This window comes from Triturus cristatus, chromosome 2_1 (assembly GCF_964204655.1).
Source record: "Triturus cristatus chromosome 2_1, aTriCri1.1, whole genome shotgun sequence".
Lineage (NCBI taxonomy): Eukaryota > Metazoa > Chordata > Amphibia > Caudata > Salamandridae > Triturus > Triturus cristatus.
The window spans coordinates 928,300,141-928,322,051 of NC_140581.1; the positions used below are offsets into that span (position 1 = coordinate 928,300,141).

At 41.0% G+C, this 21,911-nt stretch overlaps 1 protein-coding gene across 2 annotated transcripts in view; it reads left to right on the forward strand.

The window, feature by feature from the left end:
- LOC146866107 (guanine nucleotide-binding protein subunit alpha-14) overlaps positions 1–21,583 on the forward strand; it is a 452,892-nt gene extending 431,309 nt beyond the window's left edge. The window contains exon 7 of one of the 2 annotated variants that reach the window (XM_085633345.1): positions 9,658–10,249. In XM_085633345.1, the coding sequence (XP_085489471.1) occupies positions 9,658–9,848 (191 nt within the window). In that variant the 3' untranslated portion in view covers positions 9,849–10,249. Of the gene's footprint in view, positions 1–9,657; positions 10,250–17,516 lie in introns of those variants that run through there. The other variant, XM_085633354.1, reaches the window with a different exon arrangement.
- Positions 21,584–21,911: the final 328 nt, after the last annotated feature.

The following is a 21,911-nucleotide window of genomic DNA, read 5'->3' on the forward strand; positions in this document are numbered from 1 at the left end:
TAACTTGTATTTCCTTCCATAGGAATCCATTGTCTGGTTTTCACCAGAAAAGTTTGTCAACTTTTAAAATACAATAATATTCCTTAAAAATCACTAGTGTAACCAAAACGCTTTTACTCAACTGTTTACAGGAGATGTCCCAGGATTGAATCTAGGATCCAGTCCTGTGGTTAGAAAAGTAATCCTTAAAGTAACTAATTGCATTTAACTAGAAATTCCCATTGAGCTCAATGTTGCATTGGGTTTGAAATTGTGTTGCCCATTGCAACAACTGTAACTACTGTACTTGGGTCTATTGCCTATTTGCAAAGTGTTTAAACTAAAGTAATTCATTCTGAGAAAGTATATTTTGTAATGTAATGTATAATGTAATTATTATGTAATTTAAAAATTAAAATATCTAAAAATAGTTTACAAAAATGTAGTAAATCAGTACCAAAAAAATAAATATAACAATACATTTAAAAATTGTCATTTACAAAACCTTTGAAATTCACTGAAAAAAACCAAAGGTTTTAGGGAAAGTTATAGTTAGTTGGACACTTCACTCGTACAAAACCATAGAAATTCCCCCGTTGTAGTTAGTTCAGCGAACTATAACTCGCGCGCCCGCAATGCACTGCTGATGACGTCACAGATTACATCACTCATGATATGGTCAGTGACATCACTCATGACATCACTGATGACATCATCCTTGTGATGGAGTGGCAGACCTCCTCTCACCCTAATATAACCTTTGATACACACACTCAAAAATAGAAACTAACATTTTCTAAACAATGGTCATACCAATACCAGTTACAACCTATTCAGTAATTCTAATATCTACATACACATCCACTCATACACCAATAGTCCTATATAGTCACTCATACATGTACTCACTTATCATATATACTCATACACCTATACATCCTGTTACACACCGCCACTCATCCATAGTTACTCACACAGTCACTCATGCTAATAAAGAATCAAACATCCATTTACTTGCATATACTGTTATACACACACCAGCACACTTACTTGTACAGAAAGTTACACATACTTACTCTTTTAAAAAATCACTTAAAGAAACACATACTTATTCATACAGGAACTCTTCCAATCTCTCATTCTCACATATACTCACTTGTATACATCAATACTCACATATAGTAGTTTAAAACATTTGTAGTTACTTATAAGGACACTATTGAGACAGTCATTCACTCACTAACACACTCATACACACACTCATCCACCCATACAGTCCTGCACACATACTGTCTTCAACACATACAAACAATGACGTACTCATTAATGCATCTATGCACAAAGTAATACCCTCCACTGAACCATACAGACACTCAGACACTCCTACTGATACTTGAAAAAACGAGCAATAACCCATATAGACACTCATGTAGCTACTCACCAACCCATGCAGTCACTTATACACAAAGTGAGTGATACAGATATTTACTAATTTAAACATTACTCAGTAACCCATGTATTCACTAAGATACACTTAATCAGTCCGTTATACAATCAATTTTACAACAAAAAAAATCATCCATTTAGACACTTATATACCCATTTATTCTTCCATCGACCTTGAGATCTACATATAAAAAATATGTAATTTTCAGAAAGACAAACATTCACTGGATGTCATCAGTGATGTCATCAATGATGCCATTTGAGATGTCATCAGTGATGTCATGAGTGATGTCACTGACCATGTCATGAGTGATGTAATATGTGACGTCATCAGCAGTGCATTGCGGGCGCGCGAGTTATAGTTAGCTGAACTAACTATAACTGGGGAATGTCAATGGTTTTGTACAAGTCAAATGTCCAGCTAACTAGAACACCCCTGAAACCTATGTTTTTTTTTCTGTGAATGAATGAATATATATGAATATGTAGACACACCTGTAACAGGCCCCGACCCGAGAGGATGAGGCTCTCCTATTGTCAGAAACTTACTTGCATTGGATCTGATCCACATTGGAGAGCCCACCGGCTGGAAATATTGAACATTCACGAAGGATGGATGGTAGGGCCCTGTGAAAGGCCCACCGCTACTTTGGAGATGGCCAGTACGACAGCCAAGGTTTGCGAGAGGAAGATCCATGCGCACTGTGTGCTTTCAAGCTTTTTGTTGGGAAGGCAATCAACAAACTGAAAAATTGGTGGTAGCGGAATAGACTGGTTTTTACAATGTGCCCTCCTGATATGACCACAATATGGAACTACTCCTCTGAAGGCGCTATATATACAGGAGTGCGCATAGAAGGCAAGTTGAATTTCTGCTATAAACTGCATTGAATTCCGAGTGGGTGAAACGCAGCAGGAGAAGTGCATTTTGGTTATTGTAGGAGTTTCTACATCAAGAAACGAAAAGAGAGAAAATCAACGAATCTCTCAGAGATGAATGACAGTTTGTGACAATACTTTATTTTTGTGAGGTATTTATCCTTGAACTACAAAACGGAAAATGTGTACTTTTCATCTCCGAGCAAAGTAAACCTGCCGAATTTAAATACTAACTGCTGCTTTAAATCAAACTTGGGAGTACAAGTCCTTTTTCAATGTTTAAACTCACGTACTTTTAAAAGCTGGCGATCCCACCATTTTGAAGCCTGCATATGATTAAGACTCGCCTAGAGTTGAAACGCGTCATGCCTGTTCTTGCCTGGAATAAAGGAATGAATTAAGCACAGTTGGTGTGGCCTGTCTCACGTTCTTTGTAAGATACGTGTGTCCTGCGGAATATATATATATATATATATATATATATATATATATATATATATATATATATATATATATATATTCACTGAAAAAACCATAGGTTTCACACACGTTATAGTTAGGAAATAGCATTTAAAAAACCTTGCTAATTCACTGAAAAAACCATAGGTTTCACACATGTTATAGTTAGCTGGACATTTTACTGATAAAAAACCAATGAAATTCCCCCGTTATAGTTACTGTAGGCAACTATAACTCACGCGACCGCAATCCTCTGCTGATGCTAATACTGTATTTAGACACTTATTTGCCCATATCTTCTTCCATTAAATTTTAGCTATACATATATTACAAATATTTTTTTTTCATAAAGACACATATGTCATCAGCAGAGGATTACGGTCGCGTGAGTTATAGTTGCCTACAGTAACTATAACGGGGGAATTTCATTGGTTTTTTATCAGTAAAATGTCCAGCTAACTATAACATGTGTGAAACCTATGGTTTTTTCAGTGAATTAGCAAGGTTTTTTAAATGCTATTTCCTAACTATAACGTGTGTGAAACCTATGGTTTTTTCAGTGAATTTGTACGTTTTTTTAAATGCTAAGTTACTTTACGCCATTTGTGGCGTGCGCGCCCACTTAACGCAGTTCGTTCCGTGCACGGTTTTTATCAACTTTAATAAGCCCTGTACATTTGGTGGCCTTCGGCCACCAAAAGCACAGGGGGTGAGGTCAATGTGGATAGTGTTTTTTTTATTTCGATTTTATAATTTCATGTTGCCAAAATTACGTTTTTTTTCTCTATTAATAAGCCCTGCACATTTGGTGGCCTGCGGCCACCAAAAGCACAGGGGGTGGGGTAAGTGTGGATAGTGTTTTTTTTATTTTTATTTTTTTACCGTAAGCGTACGGTAAGCTTACGGTAAGCGTACGGTAAGCGTACGGTAAGCGTACCCCGCGAAATTGCCGAAAAAAAAATAAAACCGTTTTTGCTCTTGGGGGATGTTTGGGGACTCCCTCAACATGACTATGTGGGAGGGAGTTGTCAAAACAGCCCCGTAACATGTTTTTGGCCATCATGTTTGATAAACAACACTCAGTGCGAGAGACAAAATGGCGGACGCCGCTTCCTGGTTTCGGCCGATTCGAATGTTTACTAAGATCTAAGAGCCAATCAGAATCGCGCTCGCGCACGCCACCGTAAGCTTACGGTAAGCTTACGGTAAGCGTACGGTAAGCGTACCGTAAGCGGGCTCAGATATATATATTGATTTAAAGGCTATTTTCTCAGAATCTACTGAACAGATTTACACCAAACCTACAAAAGGCACTTCCTTGACCTAGGGACTACCTCTCTGCCAAATTTCTAGTAATTCTGTTCAGCCGTTCGGGCTGTAGCTCGTTCTAAAGGTCCTATGGAAAAATGCATGGGAAAAACGCGTTTTGGGACCCCCCTTTTATCTCAGCCCCCGCTTGACGAATCCCCCCGAAACTTTCAGGGTAGGAGCGGAGCGTAGCGCCCCACCTATTTTGAGAAATTCGCGAGGATTCGTCGACCGGCGCCAAAGTTATTCAAAATAGAATGTTGAGGTTTTCCTATGGAAACGTGGTCCTAACTATAACTACCTACTGGCGACCGCCAGTAGGTTATATATATATATATATATATACACACATACACACACACACACAGATTACCATGGGTACTCTTCTTCCTACATCTCTCTTCGCTGCTGCGAAGTCTGGTCCTATATCTCCATGGGTCAGGTAGCTTTTCTGAGCTGCACTCGGGATTGCCCTTTATCTACGCTGCAGGGTGTCTTTCAGTACACTTAAGTGCATTTTGTTGCTTTTCCTGAATCTTCAGCATATGGCCCCCTTTTGCGTCCCACTACCTGGGGTGGTTCCCCAGCTTTACACTGCTCCCTTCTTGGTGTGCAGATACTAAACGATCTCGCTCTTTCTGGACGAGGGTTAATTTTTACTCCCAGTCGGAGGATGTGGTCTTCGAATCTGAGATTCTCTGACATTTAATACGTCTATTGGTACTCTGGTGCCATTACAGCCACTTCCTCCAGATGTGCCCCTTTCATTAGGTATCACCCTATGCTATGTCCGCAGTGCCTGCGGAACAGCACTTCTGCTGTCAGTCCTTCTAGGGTCTGCACCCCAACACTGTATTTCTTGAGTTGGTTCTCACCTTAATCTTCAAGCAGACGGGTTTGGCAGTCCTATGCCCCTTTTTTTAGCTACGCCAACTTGTTGTCTCTGTGGCTGTCAGCTCTGTGCATGTTTCAGTGTTGGCCCACATCAGCGTGCTTCAGATTGTTCCTGCTCGCCCCTGTCCCTCCTTTGGTGCCTGGGTGTGCACTTGGCGTGTTTCTTGTTCCCGTCTGTCCTTCTAGGACAGTGTGCAGTTTCTACCTCTTGCCCTTTGGTTCCTGGCTGTAGCTTCGCCGGCCTTCCTTCCATGGGCTAGCCTGGTAGGCTCTGGTATGGTTGCATCACCATGTTTTTCCCCAACCTTTGGTTGGTGTTCACATAGTGCGCCATTATGCTGAGTGGTCCTTCTTCCTCCTTCGGTCTGGACTCGCTCTCGCTCTCGCTCCCTCTCGCTCCCTCTCGCTCCCTCCTATAGAGAGAGTGCAGTTTCCACATCTCATACTTATACAGGTGTAGTGCGGCACCATTATGGCATTTTTATTGGGATGCCTTGCCTCCCGTTATCTTTGGCTCTTCCGAGCTAATTGAGTTGCTATCTGGTTGTCCTGCCACAGCCTTCCCCATTGTCCGTCACTCTGTTGCCGGATCCGTGCTTGAGCACTTTCTGTTCTGTCGCAGCCCACTACCCCCCTGGGGTATGGCTATGGTATCTATTCTAAGTTAAGGAATCTGCAGCTAGATGTCTCTATCAGATGTGCGAGTTACTTACCTTCGGTAACGATGTATCTGGTAGAGTCGATGTCTAGCCGCAGATTCCTTAACGCCCACCCATCCTCCCCGCTCTGCGAGAACCTTGCCAGGAAGGCTTCTTCGCTTGCCTACTTTCAGTTGCCATTGGTTTTCTTTCAAAGGTGCTCACATAGTTGCGCCCCTTTCGGAATTACCATATGTGGCTGACTTCCTCCAAGGGGCTTCTTCCTGTAGATGGTGCCTTTTCTTTCTGTAGATGGTGCCTTTTCTTTCACTGTCATCAGGAGATTCTTCTTCTTAGTCTCCTGCTGTGTTCCCTCGTCTTCTTTGACGATTTCTTCAGCTCTGTTTAACACTTCCATTGCTGTTCTTTCTGTAAGGAAGATACCTTCTTGGAGTACATTGCTGTTCTTTCTGTGCTCCGTCCTTAGCCTGGCTGAAGACGGCTGAAATGCCAGAAACCGGTCCTAGGAAGCTTGTTTCCGGTCCAGGGAAGGCATGGCTTGGCAGTTCTGGCTGGACTGTTCCCATGAGGCACAGGGTCAGACTGATTTGCCTATGGCCATGTTGAACTGGGGTGGCAGAGTGGGCTAAAGAACGGTGATGGATCAAACCCAGATCTGTTGACTGGGTGTGAGTGTTTGATTGGTTCTGATGTGCCGTCCATCACCACTCCCTTTTGTACCGTCCTTGTTGGACGGCACAGTTCTACATGGCAATAGCAGTCGCATTTCTACATGGTAATAGCAGTCTATCTTTTTGTCTGAGATATTCTTCCCTTTTTGCTCACACTTTGGGAAGGGTCTATGCTTCACTATGCATATATATGTAGACAGTGTCTGATGCTGTCTTTTATGATGGTGTCTTGCACCATCCACCTTATTTATTTTTCGGATTTTTCATCCTTCCCGCACTGTTCCCATACTTTCACAGTTTTTGTTGGTGGCTCCAAGTTGTGCCGCGGAAAAGTTTATCCGAAGAAAACTGACGTCAGCGCGCCGAGAGGGACTTGTATGACCTCGCTGACGTCACATACGTGGACGATGTTAGGGCGGGGTCATGTGGCGCCGGCGCGCAGAGGTGCTGCTGCAAATAATTTTCTGGATCCAGTCTGACGCCTGGAGATATTCTAAGTTAAGGAATCTGCGGCTAGACAACATCTCTACCAGATACATTGTTACCGAAGGTAAGTAACTCGTACTTTAATTTGTGAAAAGGAGGGATTTTGACTGCTTCTCTGAAGCTCATCCTTATTTGCCAGATTTTATCACCCAAAGGTAACAGGTTCCAATGCATGAAACTAGTTATCAGATGTTCTTCATTCATATTTCATACTCAGTCAAGTTGCATGTATCTCTGATAAAATAAGATTAGGGTGAGAAGGTCAAATTTAATGATTTTTTTATTCCAAAGTTACATTGTTGCCACCGGTGCAGATTCAATGATACCATTTTATGCCAAACATGATAATGTAAAAGCATTCACTTTTAAACCATTATGCTGCAGCATTCTGAACATACCGTAAAAGGCAAGCTCAAGTGGTGGCCCCCTCGTCTATAAACCAAACAACGCAGGCCTTCCTGGCAGAGACCCTAAACATAAACGCAACCTCACAGCACTTGTACTCAGTGAGTAGAACCGAAAGTATACTGAGGTATATTAAAAAAAAAAAGCCGATAGATGGAATGCTTGAATTGATCTCAGCCATTTAGGCCACCTCCCAGTCCATCGTTATTTTGCACACTATGACATTTTGGACCCAGCCATATGCAAATTAGCCTTGTTCTGCTCCAATGGGAACAGTCCAGTCCAGGTCCTCCCTGAACCTAAAAGAAAAAAGTTACTGGGATGTTATAATTTGGTTCACAAGTTACAGAACCATAGAAATTAAGCAGGTATAGTTATACCACAAAACTATAACTTGTGCCCTAAGGTAACTATATCTCGTGCCCCCGCCATGCACAGTTTTTTCATCAATAATTTTACAGCAAATCTTGCACTGATATCAATGATGTCATAGAAGATGTCATGAGTGATGTAATATGTGGGGTAATTAGCAGTGCATGGCGAGGGTACGATTTATACTTACCTTGGGTTACCTTGGGGCACGTTACAGTTTCTTGAGAACTATAACTGCTGAATTTCTATGGTGATATATATATATATATATATATATATATATATTATATATATATATATATCCCACTCCCTGAAAATAGCAGATGCACAGCTATTGGTATTTTACAAAAAAAGATTATGCACATAAATGTTATGTATGAATTATGATATTAGTTACAGTACAATATCAGAAATCCTAATATAAAACAAAATTAACATTAGGAAACCCCAAAGTGTTTTTAAATCACACATCCCCACTCTTTCTAATGGATTAGTCGAATCACACACACATGCACCCTCCCTCCCTCATTCCTGGGTCTCTATATACCCTTCTTCCCAATGATTCTCTATGGAGGGGGAGGGTGCTCCTGTGCAGTCTTTCATATCTGCTTAAGACCATTAATAATGCCTGTTAAAGACGCTTGACAAGCAAGCAACTGTAACCAAATCTGTTTTCTTCTTCCTTCTAAACTTAATCTGTGCAAGGCCAGATGGCATTGCTAATCACTACATGTAGTACTCTGGACAGGGGAATGGAAGATTATTTTCTGCTGTATTTCTGTTATTTTTGTTATTGCAACTAATGTCAACCTGCAGATGAACTAATGACAGCTGTGCACACGCTCTAACCATCAGCATTTATTAGGCCCTACGATTTGCACATATCCACTCCAAAGAGTGAGTACCCTTCATTTTAGCATACAGCATAGCATTTTAGCATACAGTTAGGCCTGGTTGTATGTAACATGTATGTATTAACTGGAAAGCCCTGCCACACGTGACCATGCAGTCTGAGATGCTTTCCCGAAAAATCATTCTCTGCAAATAAAAATAAAAAAAGTCTACATTTTTGTTCAACCTCTTACCCCTTCAACTAGCAGTTCTCCAAGGCTGCATCCTATTTACAGAACTGTTCATTCTATACATGGAACTTGTTGTTTCTCTCCGGAGACGAGCCAATGTCCCTTATCCTTTCACTAATGACGCTTTATATGAAAATCTCCTTCTCAGAAGACTTTATGTACCTTACACAGACCCTTGAAGGGGCAGGGGTGTTGCACAGGCCCCTGCATCCCCGCAGTGCGGGGGGGGGGGCCCGAGCTGCAGGGGGCCCCCTCAGCACTATACTCAGACCGGAGAGCTCCGGATTAAATCCGGAGCGGGGGTCCCTCTGTGTACCTTGCAGGGGGGCCCCTTCAACTTTCTTTATGCCACTGTGGGGGGGGGGGCCTTCATTCTTGCCCATCTCTTTAACGTCTTAAATTCAACCTACTCAAAATGAAGTTCCGTCTCATCTCACTTGATCATTAATAGTACAATCTTGACTTGATTAGCTGAACCTGTTTGACTGCAAGTCATCCATCCTTGAATGTTCTAAATCCTGGGCTTCAGCTTGGCCAGAAATCCAAATCTATGTTTCCCAAATGGACGCTTTAGCCAGAGGCGCACAATACCAAACCATACCCCTCTGTTAAATAAAAGGACTAGAGCATGAAACACTAAGTTGAAGTAATTTAACTAGAATTCATTCTGACTGCGGAATCGCCTCACATATGGGCTTACTCAAAATACACCTTGCCCTCTAAAGGTCTAGTCCTTGCCTACTTTCACGAAGCAGAAGATCAGAATATGTATCGGTCTGTAGTGTGAGTAATGCAGTGGTCAGTCATAAACGGCCCCTGCATCTGAAGGGTTTGACTGCATGCAAACTCCTTTTAATGATGCTATGCATACATTTAGTCGCTGGTCATAGTCAGGGTAGCTGTGTTTTATAGGTTGTTTTTCTTCTTTGAAGTCACAAATAAAGTCGTTTGTATACAAAAAAGCGTACATTGTCGATGTCTATGATTTTACAAAGACATTTCTATAATCTTGACTAGGACCTAAGCAAGATGCCAAAGCTGCCCAGGACTTCATTCTGAAGCTTTACCAGGACCAGAATCCAGATAAAGGGAAAGTTGTTTACTCCCATTTCACGTGTGCCGCAGACACCGAGAACATCCGTTTGGTCTTTGCGGCCGTCAAGGACACCATCCTTCAGAGAATTCTGGGGGAGTTCAACTTGGAGTAGGGCTGAGTTCATTAAAAAGGAGCATGTCTGGATCCCATCCGTCACCAGCGTACGATGACGCCCCAACAATGTCTTCTCTCTATACTATAGTCTTAATTTCACAAGAGCGTACTGTGAGATAGAAACATGTCTAGACACGTATTTGAGACTCTTCTGTCTGCATATGCCTTTCATTTACGTAGAATACATATTGGTTTGCAAAATATGGTTCATAGAAAATATTTTCTATATGAAAAAAAAAGTTTACTGATTTTCTTTTCTGAAGGTATATGTTGACATCTGTGTTTTTTATATAGTTGTTTCCCTTGTTGGATTTTGGTTGCGAGAACTTTTTTTTGACACTTCTTTGAAAATCTGAATATTTAAGAATGTTTAATAAAACTATATTTTATCTAGGCAAACATGCATTGTTTTATTGTTTGGTATCCATTTTGTAACTACTTGTGTGGTATATGTTCTAACCAAAGTTGCCTTAGGTATAGTAAAACAGTGCTGCTTTTGTACTGTAAATAATTCCCATCATTAAACTAGGGAAACTACTTTAGGCTGCAATAAATCCGCATTTTAGACTCTCTCTCAAGTAGAATGATTTCAGAGAAAGACCTGACTCGGCACTATAAACCCTTTGTGATGGCACTGTAAAAAGTGGTACAAAATAACTCCTATGTAACCAGGGAAGGTCTAATGTGTGGTTTTGTTTCAATAAATATGCTCATTTTTAAGAATGATTTTGGAACAATGCCCAAAAACTACAAAAAAGTGGTGTTGCCTTCCTATCCATGTAGGGATACTTGTGAGGACATCGTAATGTGTTTTTTTTTTTCATAATCCTCTACATCGTTGCAAGTATCGATCAGGCACTCAGTTTCCCCATAATGAGAAATGCAGCAAATCACTGATGAATAATGAAGGAAAAGATAAACTATTTTCGATATTTTACTCGTCACGACAATAAACCAATTGCACTTTGTGTAGATATGCAGGCATTTTTAAGTTTTTTTTTTTCCCTATGATTGAATTGTGGCCACAGGTTTCTGTGTGTATGACATTATTTATCTAATGTTAGTAATCAATGAAAACTAGCTCTTGTTTAAATTGTTTGTATGTCTGCGGGTGGGAGAAAAAAAAACTAAGTTTTTATGAAGACCTAGTTGGTGGCATGCTTCATCATTGGGCCCCACCCGAGGTACCGAGTGTGCCTCCGGTGTGCTTCGACGCCAGATTACATCGGAGTGGGTTTTTTGGTTCGTGAGGGTGCTGTGGGTGTGCTCTGAGAGGTTTAAAATACTGTCCTGGGAGTCCCAAAGACTGTTTTAATGGTGGGCCCCAGGCAGTCAATAAAAACAAAGGCTATCGGACGTGCACGGTAGGCTTATGGCCTCCGACGTCCTGTGCGGTCAACTAGTTTCAGCCAGGCTTTTTCTTCTACTGGCTTTCGTCAGGACCTTATATATGTGGGGTGTTACATGGATTGTTATGAGTTTGTCAGTGCCCTGTGTGTAAAGCACACGCTATGGTGCTTATATGTGCAAGAGGTGTTTCCTCTCAGGTTGTACCTGTAGGGGGTAAAAAGAGGGGACAGACATAACCTTTAAGTAAAGGCTCCTAGCAGTGGGCTAAAAGCTTATAGTGAGGCCGTACTAGGTGCCTAGAGGTGACCACGGACAAGGCGGTAGTGTTGGCGTCAGTGGCGAGCAGTGAAAGAGTGGTCGGTCTCACAATATGCGTTATTGTGTGTGAAATTAGGCCTAAGTACTGTAACCAGTGTTGGTGAAAACAGTAAAGTGGAGTTGCTTACACCTGATTATAGCGAACAACTCGGCATGGAGCTCAGCCGGGGGCCAGGTCCACATGCACTCTAAATAGGGGGAAGAAAAGGAAAAAATCTGTTGGGGGAGGTGGGTGATATGCACCCAACAAGGTAACGGTAAAAGGATGCACACACAGACACGGCCGGGGGCAGCATGAAAGGTGGCTGTACCGTTAGCTTGGTCAGGTTCAGGTACTTACTGCGCAAAGTCGCTGGACCCTCAATGAACCTGTTGTCCGGGCAGAGGCTCCGTGAGAAATGAGCTTCAGTGTAGAGAGCACTTAAATATCTGTGGGAAGGGCCAGGTGTTGCTTGTTAGCTGGGTCAGGTGTTCTGGCGGCCTGGGCACGAGTCATGGGGCGTATTCAGCTTTCTGTTGTCTCGAGGAGGTGCCTGTAGTAGAGGAAATGAAAGAGACTCGCATGCAGGTGTATGTAGCGCTTATTTATCTAATGACATCAGGGCTCCAGATAACTGGGGTAACAGTTAGTGTGATTTGTACAATCATGTCAGTACCCCTACATTAATCAAATGGGGATCACACGGTATTCTGCCGCTGCACTACATTGTTGGTCTGTGCATCTGCAGCTCTTTTCTACAGCCAAAGTAGGACTTTAAGGTAAAAATGTATCTTAATTTTGTATTTTATTTAGGCACATTACAGGTTACATTTGTTGCAACTTTGTGTTCATTTTCTAAACCCTGTTTTATTTACTTAAAGGTACACTTTATACTTTCAGAAGCACAGAATTCGATCTTAAAAACTTTGGGGCCCTTAGAGTGCTATCGTTTCTTTGCACTGTATTCTTTTAGTTGTTGCAAAATAACACATTTTTTGTATGTTTTGACAATGTAAAATCCACTGGGAGGAAGGATGCCTGAGTGAAAATGTCAGAAGTGGGTATGGTGAAAGATGGTTTTATGAAGTTCACGCTTTTTTTGTGTTAAATATTTAAGGGCACCCATTATCTCTTACCTCTCGTTTTAGCACTTTGTGCTATTAGTGATGTTGTTTAGTTAGCGATACTCCCCACTTTAGATCATAGACAGCAAAATTGCTAAGCACCAATACGAATCACTTATCCTAACATCCTAACTGGAATGCTGGTTAAATGCATATACATGTAAGGAAGCTTAAAAGGGGGGGGGGCATAGGAGCCTTTAACTTAAAAGCAGCCACTCCCTAAAATTGCTAGAAGGCCAGCTTGTCGTTACCTAGAACCCAACACCTCTTTTAGTGAACATATCCTTTGTGCTAACTATCTTGTTATTAGATGTCCATTTATTTCTTACCAAGTGGGGCAGTTAGTTTAATTGTTGCTTTATTACTCCAAGAAATATTATTCATCGACTGGGTTCATAACCATTGCGCTTGCGACTTGTTAAAGTCATCTTATGCCCCAACCCACCATAATATTTTCCTTGATAAAATAACCCACAAGTGGAAACATATTTGTTTCCTGTTAAAATTAAATGTAAATATTTGTTTTTCACCTGGTGAATGTTCCCAATTAAATGGCATCTGTACTTCTTTGATTTATGAATAAATGTTCATATTTTCTCCTAGAAACTGCCTTCGACAGTTAATTTTTCACACTGGGGTTGTCCTTCCTTATCTTCTCTGCTTGCAGAACTCTGCATCCATTGCAACAGGAATGCCCTGCTGCTGATGAACCGTCTGCGTTTTATATATCGTGACATTGTACTGGCTTAAACAAATTTGGTAATAACACACTTGTGGGAGTTCCTCTTAGAAAGACCAGTTGCTTTGAAGGGAGTGGGATAGGTGAATGGTGACCAGGCACTGCAGGGTTGAGCAGACGTATCAAATATCAAGGTGGCATTTCAGCACATCGAAAGGGTGCTGAGGGGTTGATCGTTGTGGAGCCCAGGACACAATAGGTAGTTCGGCAGAGACAAAAGTCTCACAGGGAGTCTTCGTGCTACTCTCAGAGCAAGATGGCAGCCGCGACCCATCTTGTACATTCTTCCCTCTACCCCATCACCATTCAAGGTGGCTGCTGAAGAAGGCTCTAAGGATGCTACACTTCTGGGTTATACTAGTCAGAAGCTATATTAAATCATGCATTTTCCTACCTCCTCTTGCCTGGCAACATTGATTGTGAGTTTTCTTCTCCTGATTTGCTCCACTCCGGTGGTTTAAATTTTTGCTTGCTTGACTCTGCTTGGGTCTTTCTCTTCTTTGCTTTTATCCGTTTCTTGCTGCATTCAGTTTCCAACAGGAAACTCCCAAGACCCATTAGAACTAACAGCCCCATTTCCTTGGTATTAAGTGTTTTTAGCACTGGTTAACCTTTTTGGCAGCACTTTGTTACACTTTGGACTACAAGTCACCTTGTGCCCTACATGTCTTAAAATATCCCAGACCACAGGCAGTTTTTTAGGTCGAGCCTGGGTAGCACATGCGTTGCTCTGCGAGGCATGTTGTAGTGTACACTGTGGCTTGAAGCCCCTCCATTTTTTTTCATTCGTTCCAATCATGTTTTTTCATCAATTTTACAGCAAATATTGCACTGATATTAATGTCATGGAAGATGTCATGAGTGATGGAACATGTGGGGTAATTTGCAGTGCATGGCGAGGGAGCGAGTTTTACTTACCTTGGGATATGTTGCAGTTTCTTGAGAACTATAACTGCTGAATTTCTATGGTGATATATATATACACCCCACTCCCTGAAAATATCAGATGCACAGCTATTGGTATTTTACAAAAAAGATTTATTATGCACATAAATGTTATGTATGAATTATGATAATAGTTACAGTAATCTCAGAAATCCTAATATAAAACAAAATGAACATTAGGAAACCCCAAAGTGTTTTTAAATCGCACATCCCCCACTCTTTCTAATGGATTAGTCATATCACACACACACCATCCCTCCCTCCCTCCCTCCCTTCCTTCCTTCCTCCCTCATTCCTGGGTCTCTATACCCTTCTTCCCAATGATTCTCCAAAGAGGGGGAGGGCGCTCCTGTGCAATCTTTCATATTGCTTAAGACCATTAATAATGCCTGTTAAAGACGCTTGACAAGCAAGCAACTGTAACCAAATCTGTTTTCTTCTTCCTTCTAAACTTAATCTGTGCAAGGTCAGATGGCATTGCAATGCTAATCACTACATGTAGTACTCTGGACAGGGGAATAGAAGATTCTTTTCTTCTGCATTTGTTATTTTTAGGTCTCGCGCCTAGTGTTGCAGTGCATAGCGCTGCTCACGCAGCGCGAGACCTCCTGTACGGGGCTCTGAAAGCTGCTCACACGCTAATGCGTGTGATCAGGTTTTCGCCGGCTGCCATTGGGTTTCTCTTGTTTTTTTTTATTTGTTTTTTTTACAAAAATAAGGCACGCAGTTGGGCAAAGGCGGGCGCATGTCCCGCCTTTGCTCCGCCCATTCCCACCAGTGTCTAGCACGCGCGGCACAGACGACACGCCCCTGCTTCTCTTGGGTGCGTGCGCACCACTGGTTTCGATTCCCATGTCTGCTCTTGTGTGGTGTGTGCGTGCGCACCACTGGTTTCTGAAACGACCGCGTGCAGGACATCAGGTGGTGGCTGGAGGGGGTCAACAGTCGCAGTGACCGCGGCCTCTTCCCGGCCTCCTACGTGGAGGTGCTGCGGGCTGCCGAGCCTGTCCGCCGCCCGCCCCGCCGCCGCACTACCCAGCCCGCTATGCCAACCTTTTGGCCGGGCGGCTTCTCCCCGGAGCCGCCACCGGTACAGTCCTCGTTTTTGACATATTACTGACTCACTACACATGGATGTTAGTGCCTGCTCATTTTATCTTGTCACTCTTCCCCCTTGCCACAATCTCTTTCCCTGCCTCAGCACCGTTTGCCTGAACCTCTTATGGGGCTCCTGTCGTTCATGCTCACCATTGCGTTGCATGGTGCCGTTTCGTACAGTCCGCCCTTAAGCTTTTTCATAATAATTTCTCAAATATTTAATTAGACTGTTTGGCTTGCCTTATCCTAAATGTGTTTGTTTTTTTTTTAAGTCTACTTACTTTTTGTTTTAATCGCCATTTCTGGCTGATGAGTTGTTCTCTGTTTGTTTCATGTATAACTTAGGTATTCACACATCTTGACATTTCTATTGTAAGGCACTCCTAATGCGTAGGGATTAATGACCGTGCTACCTACAATTGCACAAATGAATGTATATAATCTCGCTTGGGGATGGGCTGGTGTGCGTGGCTCCTGCTGCGGTTTATGTTGTCTGTGAGCAGGTTTCGAGGGACAAAGGAGAGACAGGCAGCACTTTCTGTGACTGTGTGTGTCTCCAGATCCGAGAGGAGCCGGTCTTTAAACAGGCATTTATCTCAAGAGTCTGGAGGGAGAGAAGTAACATTTATTCTTTTTGTGCATTTATGGTAATTATGCTGAAGCATTTAAATTTGAGGAGAGGCATGTTATTGCACGGTGAATTATTTGATTGCTCCGATGGTTCTGCCATATTTTTACTACGTGGCAGTTGGCATTGAGTCCAAATTATCCTTAATTAAAAAAACTTACCGCAACACTATAGGCTCAGTGGTGTGAAAGCATAACAATTACTGAAGCACAAAATCCATTCATTTCAAACACCAGCTTGAAACGTTTATAAAAATGCAATAGGTCTAGCCTTATTAAAGTTTGAGCTATTGGTGTTGCATTATTTAGCAATGCCATTAGCTCACTTTAATAATGCGAGACCTATTGCATTGCAAATGCTTGTTGTTGTAGCAACTAATGTCAACCTGCAGATGAATTAATGACAGCTGTGCACACGCTCTAACCATTAGCATTTATTAGTTATCTAGGCCCTACGACTTGCACATACCCACTCCAAAGAGTGAGTACCCTTGGTTTTAGCATACAGTTAGGCCTGGTTGTATGTAACATGTATGTATTACCAGGAAAGCCCTGCCACACTTGACAATACAGTCTGAGATGCTTTCCTGAAAAATCATTCTCTGCAAATAAAAAAAAGTCCACATTTTTGTTCAACCTCTTACCTCTTCAACTAGCAGTTCCCCAAGGCTGCATCCTAATTACGGAACTGTTCATTCTATACCTGGAACGTTTTGTTTCTCTCCCGAGACGAGCTAATGTCCCTTATCCTTTCACTAATGACGCTTTGTATGAAAATCTCCTTCTCAGAAGACATATGTACCTTACGCAGACCCTTGGGGGGCAGGGGGTGCCTTCATTCTTGCCCTTCTCTTTAACGTCTCAAATTGAACTCACTCAAAATGAAGTTCCGTCTCATCTCACTTGATCATTAATAGTACAATCTTGACTTGATTAGCTGAACCTGTTTGACTGCAAGTCATCCATCCTTGAATGTTCTAAATCCTGGGCTTCAGCTTGGCCAGAAATCCGAATCTATGTGTCACAAATAGACACTTTAGCCAGAGGAGCACAATACCAAACCATACCCTTCTGTTAAATAAAAGAATGAATTCTAGTTCAATTACTTCAACTTGGTGTTTCATGCTCAAGTCCGGACTGTGAAATTGCCTCGCATATTGGCTTACTCAAAATACACCTTGCCCTCTAAAGGTCTAGTCCTCGCCTACTTTCATGAAGCAGAAGATTAGAATATGTATCGGTCTGTAGTGTGAGTAGTGCAGTGGTCAGTCATAAATAGCCCCTGCATCTGAAGGGTTTGACTGCATGCAAACTCATTTTAATGATACTATGCATACATTTAGTCGCTGCTCATAGTCAGGGTAGCTGTGTTTTATAGGTTGTATCTATCTTCTTTGAAGTCACAAATAAAGTTGTTTGTATACAAAAAAGCATACATTGTCTATGTCTATGATTTTACAAATACATTTCTATACTCTTGACTAGGACCCAAGCATGATGCCAAAGCTGCCCGGGAGTTCATTCTGAAGCTTTACCAGGACCAGAATCCAGATAAAGAGAAAGTTGTTTACTCCCATTTCACGTGTGCCACAGACACCGAGAACATCCGTTTTGTCTTTGCGGCCGTCAAGGACACCATCCTTCAGCTGAATCTGCGGGAGTTCAACTTGGTGTAGGGCTGAGTTCATTAAAAAGGAGCATGTCTGGATCCCATCCGTCACCAGCGTACGATGACACCCCAACAATGTCTTCTCTGTATACTATAGTCTTAATTTCACAAGAGCGTACTGTGAGATAGAAACATGTCAAGACATGTATTTGAGACTCTGCTGTTTGCATATTCCTTTCATTTACGTAGAATACATATTGGTTTGCAAAATATGGTTTATAGAAAATATTTTCTATATGAAAAAAAAGGTTTACTGATTTTCTTTTCTGAAGGTATATGTTGACATCTGGTTTTTTAATATAGTTTTTCCCTTGTTGGATTTTGGTTGTGAGAACTTTTTTTTGACACTTCTTTGAAAATCGAAATATTTAAGGATGTTTAATAGAACTATTTGTATTTAGACAAACATGCATTTTATTAATTTTTTTATTGTTTGGTATCCATTTTTTAAATACTTGTGTGGTATATGTTCTAACCAAAGTTGCCTTAGGTATAGTAAAACAGTGCTGCTTTTGTACTGTAAATAATTCCCATCATTAAACTAGGGAAACTTTTGTAATGTTTGTAATTGATTTGGGGATATTCATAATATTTAATAATGTTAGATTTTTTGCATCGGAAATGTATCTCCTAGCAATGACAAGCCAAAAATGGTTTAATGACAAGCCAAAAATTGTTTATTTTAAATTCTCTTAAATATATAGTATGTAGTTATTTTGTCTGCAATATTTGTGTGTGAACAAGGTAAACACTCACTTTGGCCATTACCAACACTACTCACATCTGTGAATGCCAACCCAAAACCAAAATTGATAATCGTGTAGCAAAGAGTAATGCGTAATGGAACTACAGGCATCAAGGAGTGTGAAATTAAATTGAATGATAAATGTAAATATGTATTTTTATATACATGTATGTATATATGGCAGTGACTTTTTAAACCATGTCTAGCCCTTTTATTAGGAAAAATAAACAGCTATGCAATTAACAGTGACACCAAAATATGGCAAAATGAATGCTAGACTATTGGAACTGGTTGTGCAGCTATGAGTGTAGTAATGCGCGTGTTCCGCCTTTGCTCTAGTTCCTGGTTCTAATTTATTGACGTCAGCAGTCTGCTTCGGGAAAAGACAGAATGCTTGTGGCAAAGGGCATCAGACTGTCATCTGAAATTGAGCCTTCACTCCATGGCTTCAGAGACACTCCCATACAGACAATCCTTGTTGAATTTCTGGAGGTAAGAGCGTGCTACTGGGGTACTCCTAGCAAACTTATTCATTCATCTAGCTCCTGGTTCAGGTTATGAGCAGTGATGAATAACCTAGATTCTCCCCCAGCAAGTTGCACCAATTTATGTCCAAAAAATGGCAGAAGTAGCTGCCAATTTGTCCCCCCTTTTATTATAGAGGAAAATGTCAGGAATTGCAACAAAATAAAGAAAATTATTGGCAAAGCCAGCAGGCCTGTCTTGTGTAGCTGGAATATACACAGCTGGCACAGCGTGGTGCCATTATACCATGCATGTGCAATTGTGATGTAGAAAATGACCCTTCCTGGTGGCCAGTGGCATAATGTAACATCAGTGGCACAGTGTAACCATTCATGATATGGCCTGGCCTTGAGCTGATCTCATTAACACTGGCGAAAGACGACTAAAGCAGTACGTCACCAGAAACTGAAAACGCTTAAAGAAAGTCTGATATATGTGGGTACGCCATAGTGTGCTACACCTACTTACTTCTATGCAATACCCAGACATATGCAAAAACCTCAGAGAAGCACAGATAAAGTTGCTGTTTTAAAAGGATTTTTTAAAATAGGATCTTGAGGAGCATATGGCATTTAAAGTAGGAGTTAAAAATAAAATGTGAATGCACTCCTGACTATTCTATGTAGAAAATTAAATATTACCCATACTATTCTCTTTAGCCAAACAATTGTTAGGGGAATTGAAGCAACTCAATCACTAGTATTTTATGATCAGTCTATCAATTTTCAATACCTGTTGCTTTGTATAACTTGGCCTACACCAAGAAATTTTTCATATTTGCGACTCCAGAGTACAGATGAAGTTGAGTCTTGCCACATGCTCACGTTTTCAATGAGATCCTTATTCGAGAAGGGAAATCAAACATTCTAGCATCTACTTCAGACCCGGTGCTTCAGTTAAGATTATCCATGATAAAATTGTTCACCATAGAGCAATCAATCTGTGGTTCTTAACCACATTCACTGTCAATGCTACTTTAGGCTACAATAAATCTGCATTTTAGACTTTCTCAAGTAGAATGATTTGGGAGAAAGACTTGACTCGGCACTATAAACCCTTTGTGATGGCACTGTAAAAAGTGGTACAAAATAACTTCTGTAACCAGGAAGGTCTAATGTGTTTTATTTTTTTAAATACTTATGTTAATTTTTAAGAATGACTTTGGAACAATGCCCAAAAACAACAAAAAAAGTGGTGTTGCCTTCCTATCCATATAGGGATACTTGTGAGGACATCGTAATGTGTTTTTTTCTTTCATAATCCTGTACATCGTTGCAAGTATCGATCAGGCGCTCAGTTTCCCCAAAATGAGAAATGCAGCAAATCACTGATGAATAATGAAGGAAAAGACAAACTATTTTCGATATTTTACTCGTCACGACAATAAACCAATTGCACTTTGTGTAGCTATGCAGGCATTTTTTAAGAGTTTCTTCCTATGAGTGAATTGTGGCCACTGGTTTCTGTGTGTATGACACTTTATCTAATGACATCAGGGCTCCAGATAACTGGGGTAACAGTTAGTGTGATTTGTACAATCATGTCAGTACCCCTACATTAATCAAATGGGGATCACACGGTATTCTGCCGCTGCACTACATTGTTGGTCTGTGCATCTGCAGCTCTTTTCTACAGCCGAAGTAGGACTTTAAGGTAAAAATGTATCTTAATTTTGTATTTTATTTAGGCATATTAAAGGTTACATTTGTTGCAACTTTGTGTTCATTTTCTAAACCCTGTTTTATTTACTTAAAGGTACACTTTATACTTTCAGAAGCACAGAACTCGATCTTAAAAACTTTGTCTGTCGCCCTGAGCAGAGTGCTATCGTTTCTTTACACTGTATTTTTTTTAGTTGTCGCAAAATAACACATTTGTTTGTATGTTTTGACAATGTAAAATCCACTGGTAGGAAGGATGCCTGAGTGAAAATGTCAGTAGTGGGTATGGTGGAAGATGGTTTTATGAAGTTCACGCTTTTTTTGTGTTAAATATTTAAGGGCACCCATTATCTCTTACCTCTCGTTTTAGCACTTTGTGCTATTAGTGATGTTGTTTAGTTAGCGATACTCCCCACTTTAGATCATAGACAGCAAAATTGCTAAGCACCAATACGAATCACTTATCCTAACTGGAATGCTGGTTAAATGCATATACATGTAAGGAAGCTTAAAAGGAGGGGGGGGGGGGCATAGGAGCCTTTAACTTAAAAGCAGCCACTCCCTAAAATTGCTAGGCCAGCTTGCCGTTACCTAGAACCCAACACCTCTTTTAGTGAACATATCTTTGTGCTAACTATCTTATTAGATGTCCATCATTTATTTCTTATCAAGTGGGGCAGTTAGTTTAATTGTTGCTTTATTACTCCAGGAAATATTATTCATCGACTGGGTTCATAACCATTGCACTTGCATTTGTGACTTGTTAAAGTCATCTTATGCCCCAACCCACCATAATATTTTCCTTGATAAAATAACCCACAAGTGGAAACATGTTTTTTTTCCTGTTAAAATTAAATGTAAATATTTGTTTTTCACCTGGTGAATGTACCCAATTAAACGGCATCTGTACTTCTTTGATTTATGAATAAATGTTCATATTTTCTCCTAGAAACTGCCTTCGACAGTTAATTTTTCACACTGGGGTTGTCCTTCCTTATCTTCTCTGCTTGCAGAACTCTGCATCCATTGCAACAGGAGTGCCCTGCTGCTGATGAACCGTCTGCGTTTTATATATCGTGACATCGTAATGGCTTAAAAACAAATTTGGTAATGATGACACGCTTGTGGGAGTTCCTCTTAGAAAGACCAGTTGCTTTGAAGGGAGTGGGATAGGTGAATGGTGACCAGTCACTGCAGGGTTGAGCAGACGTATCAAATATCAAGGTGGCATTTCAGCACATCGAAAGGGTGCTGAGGGGTTGATCGTTGTGGAAACCAGG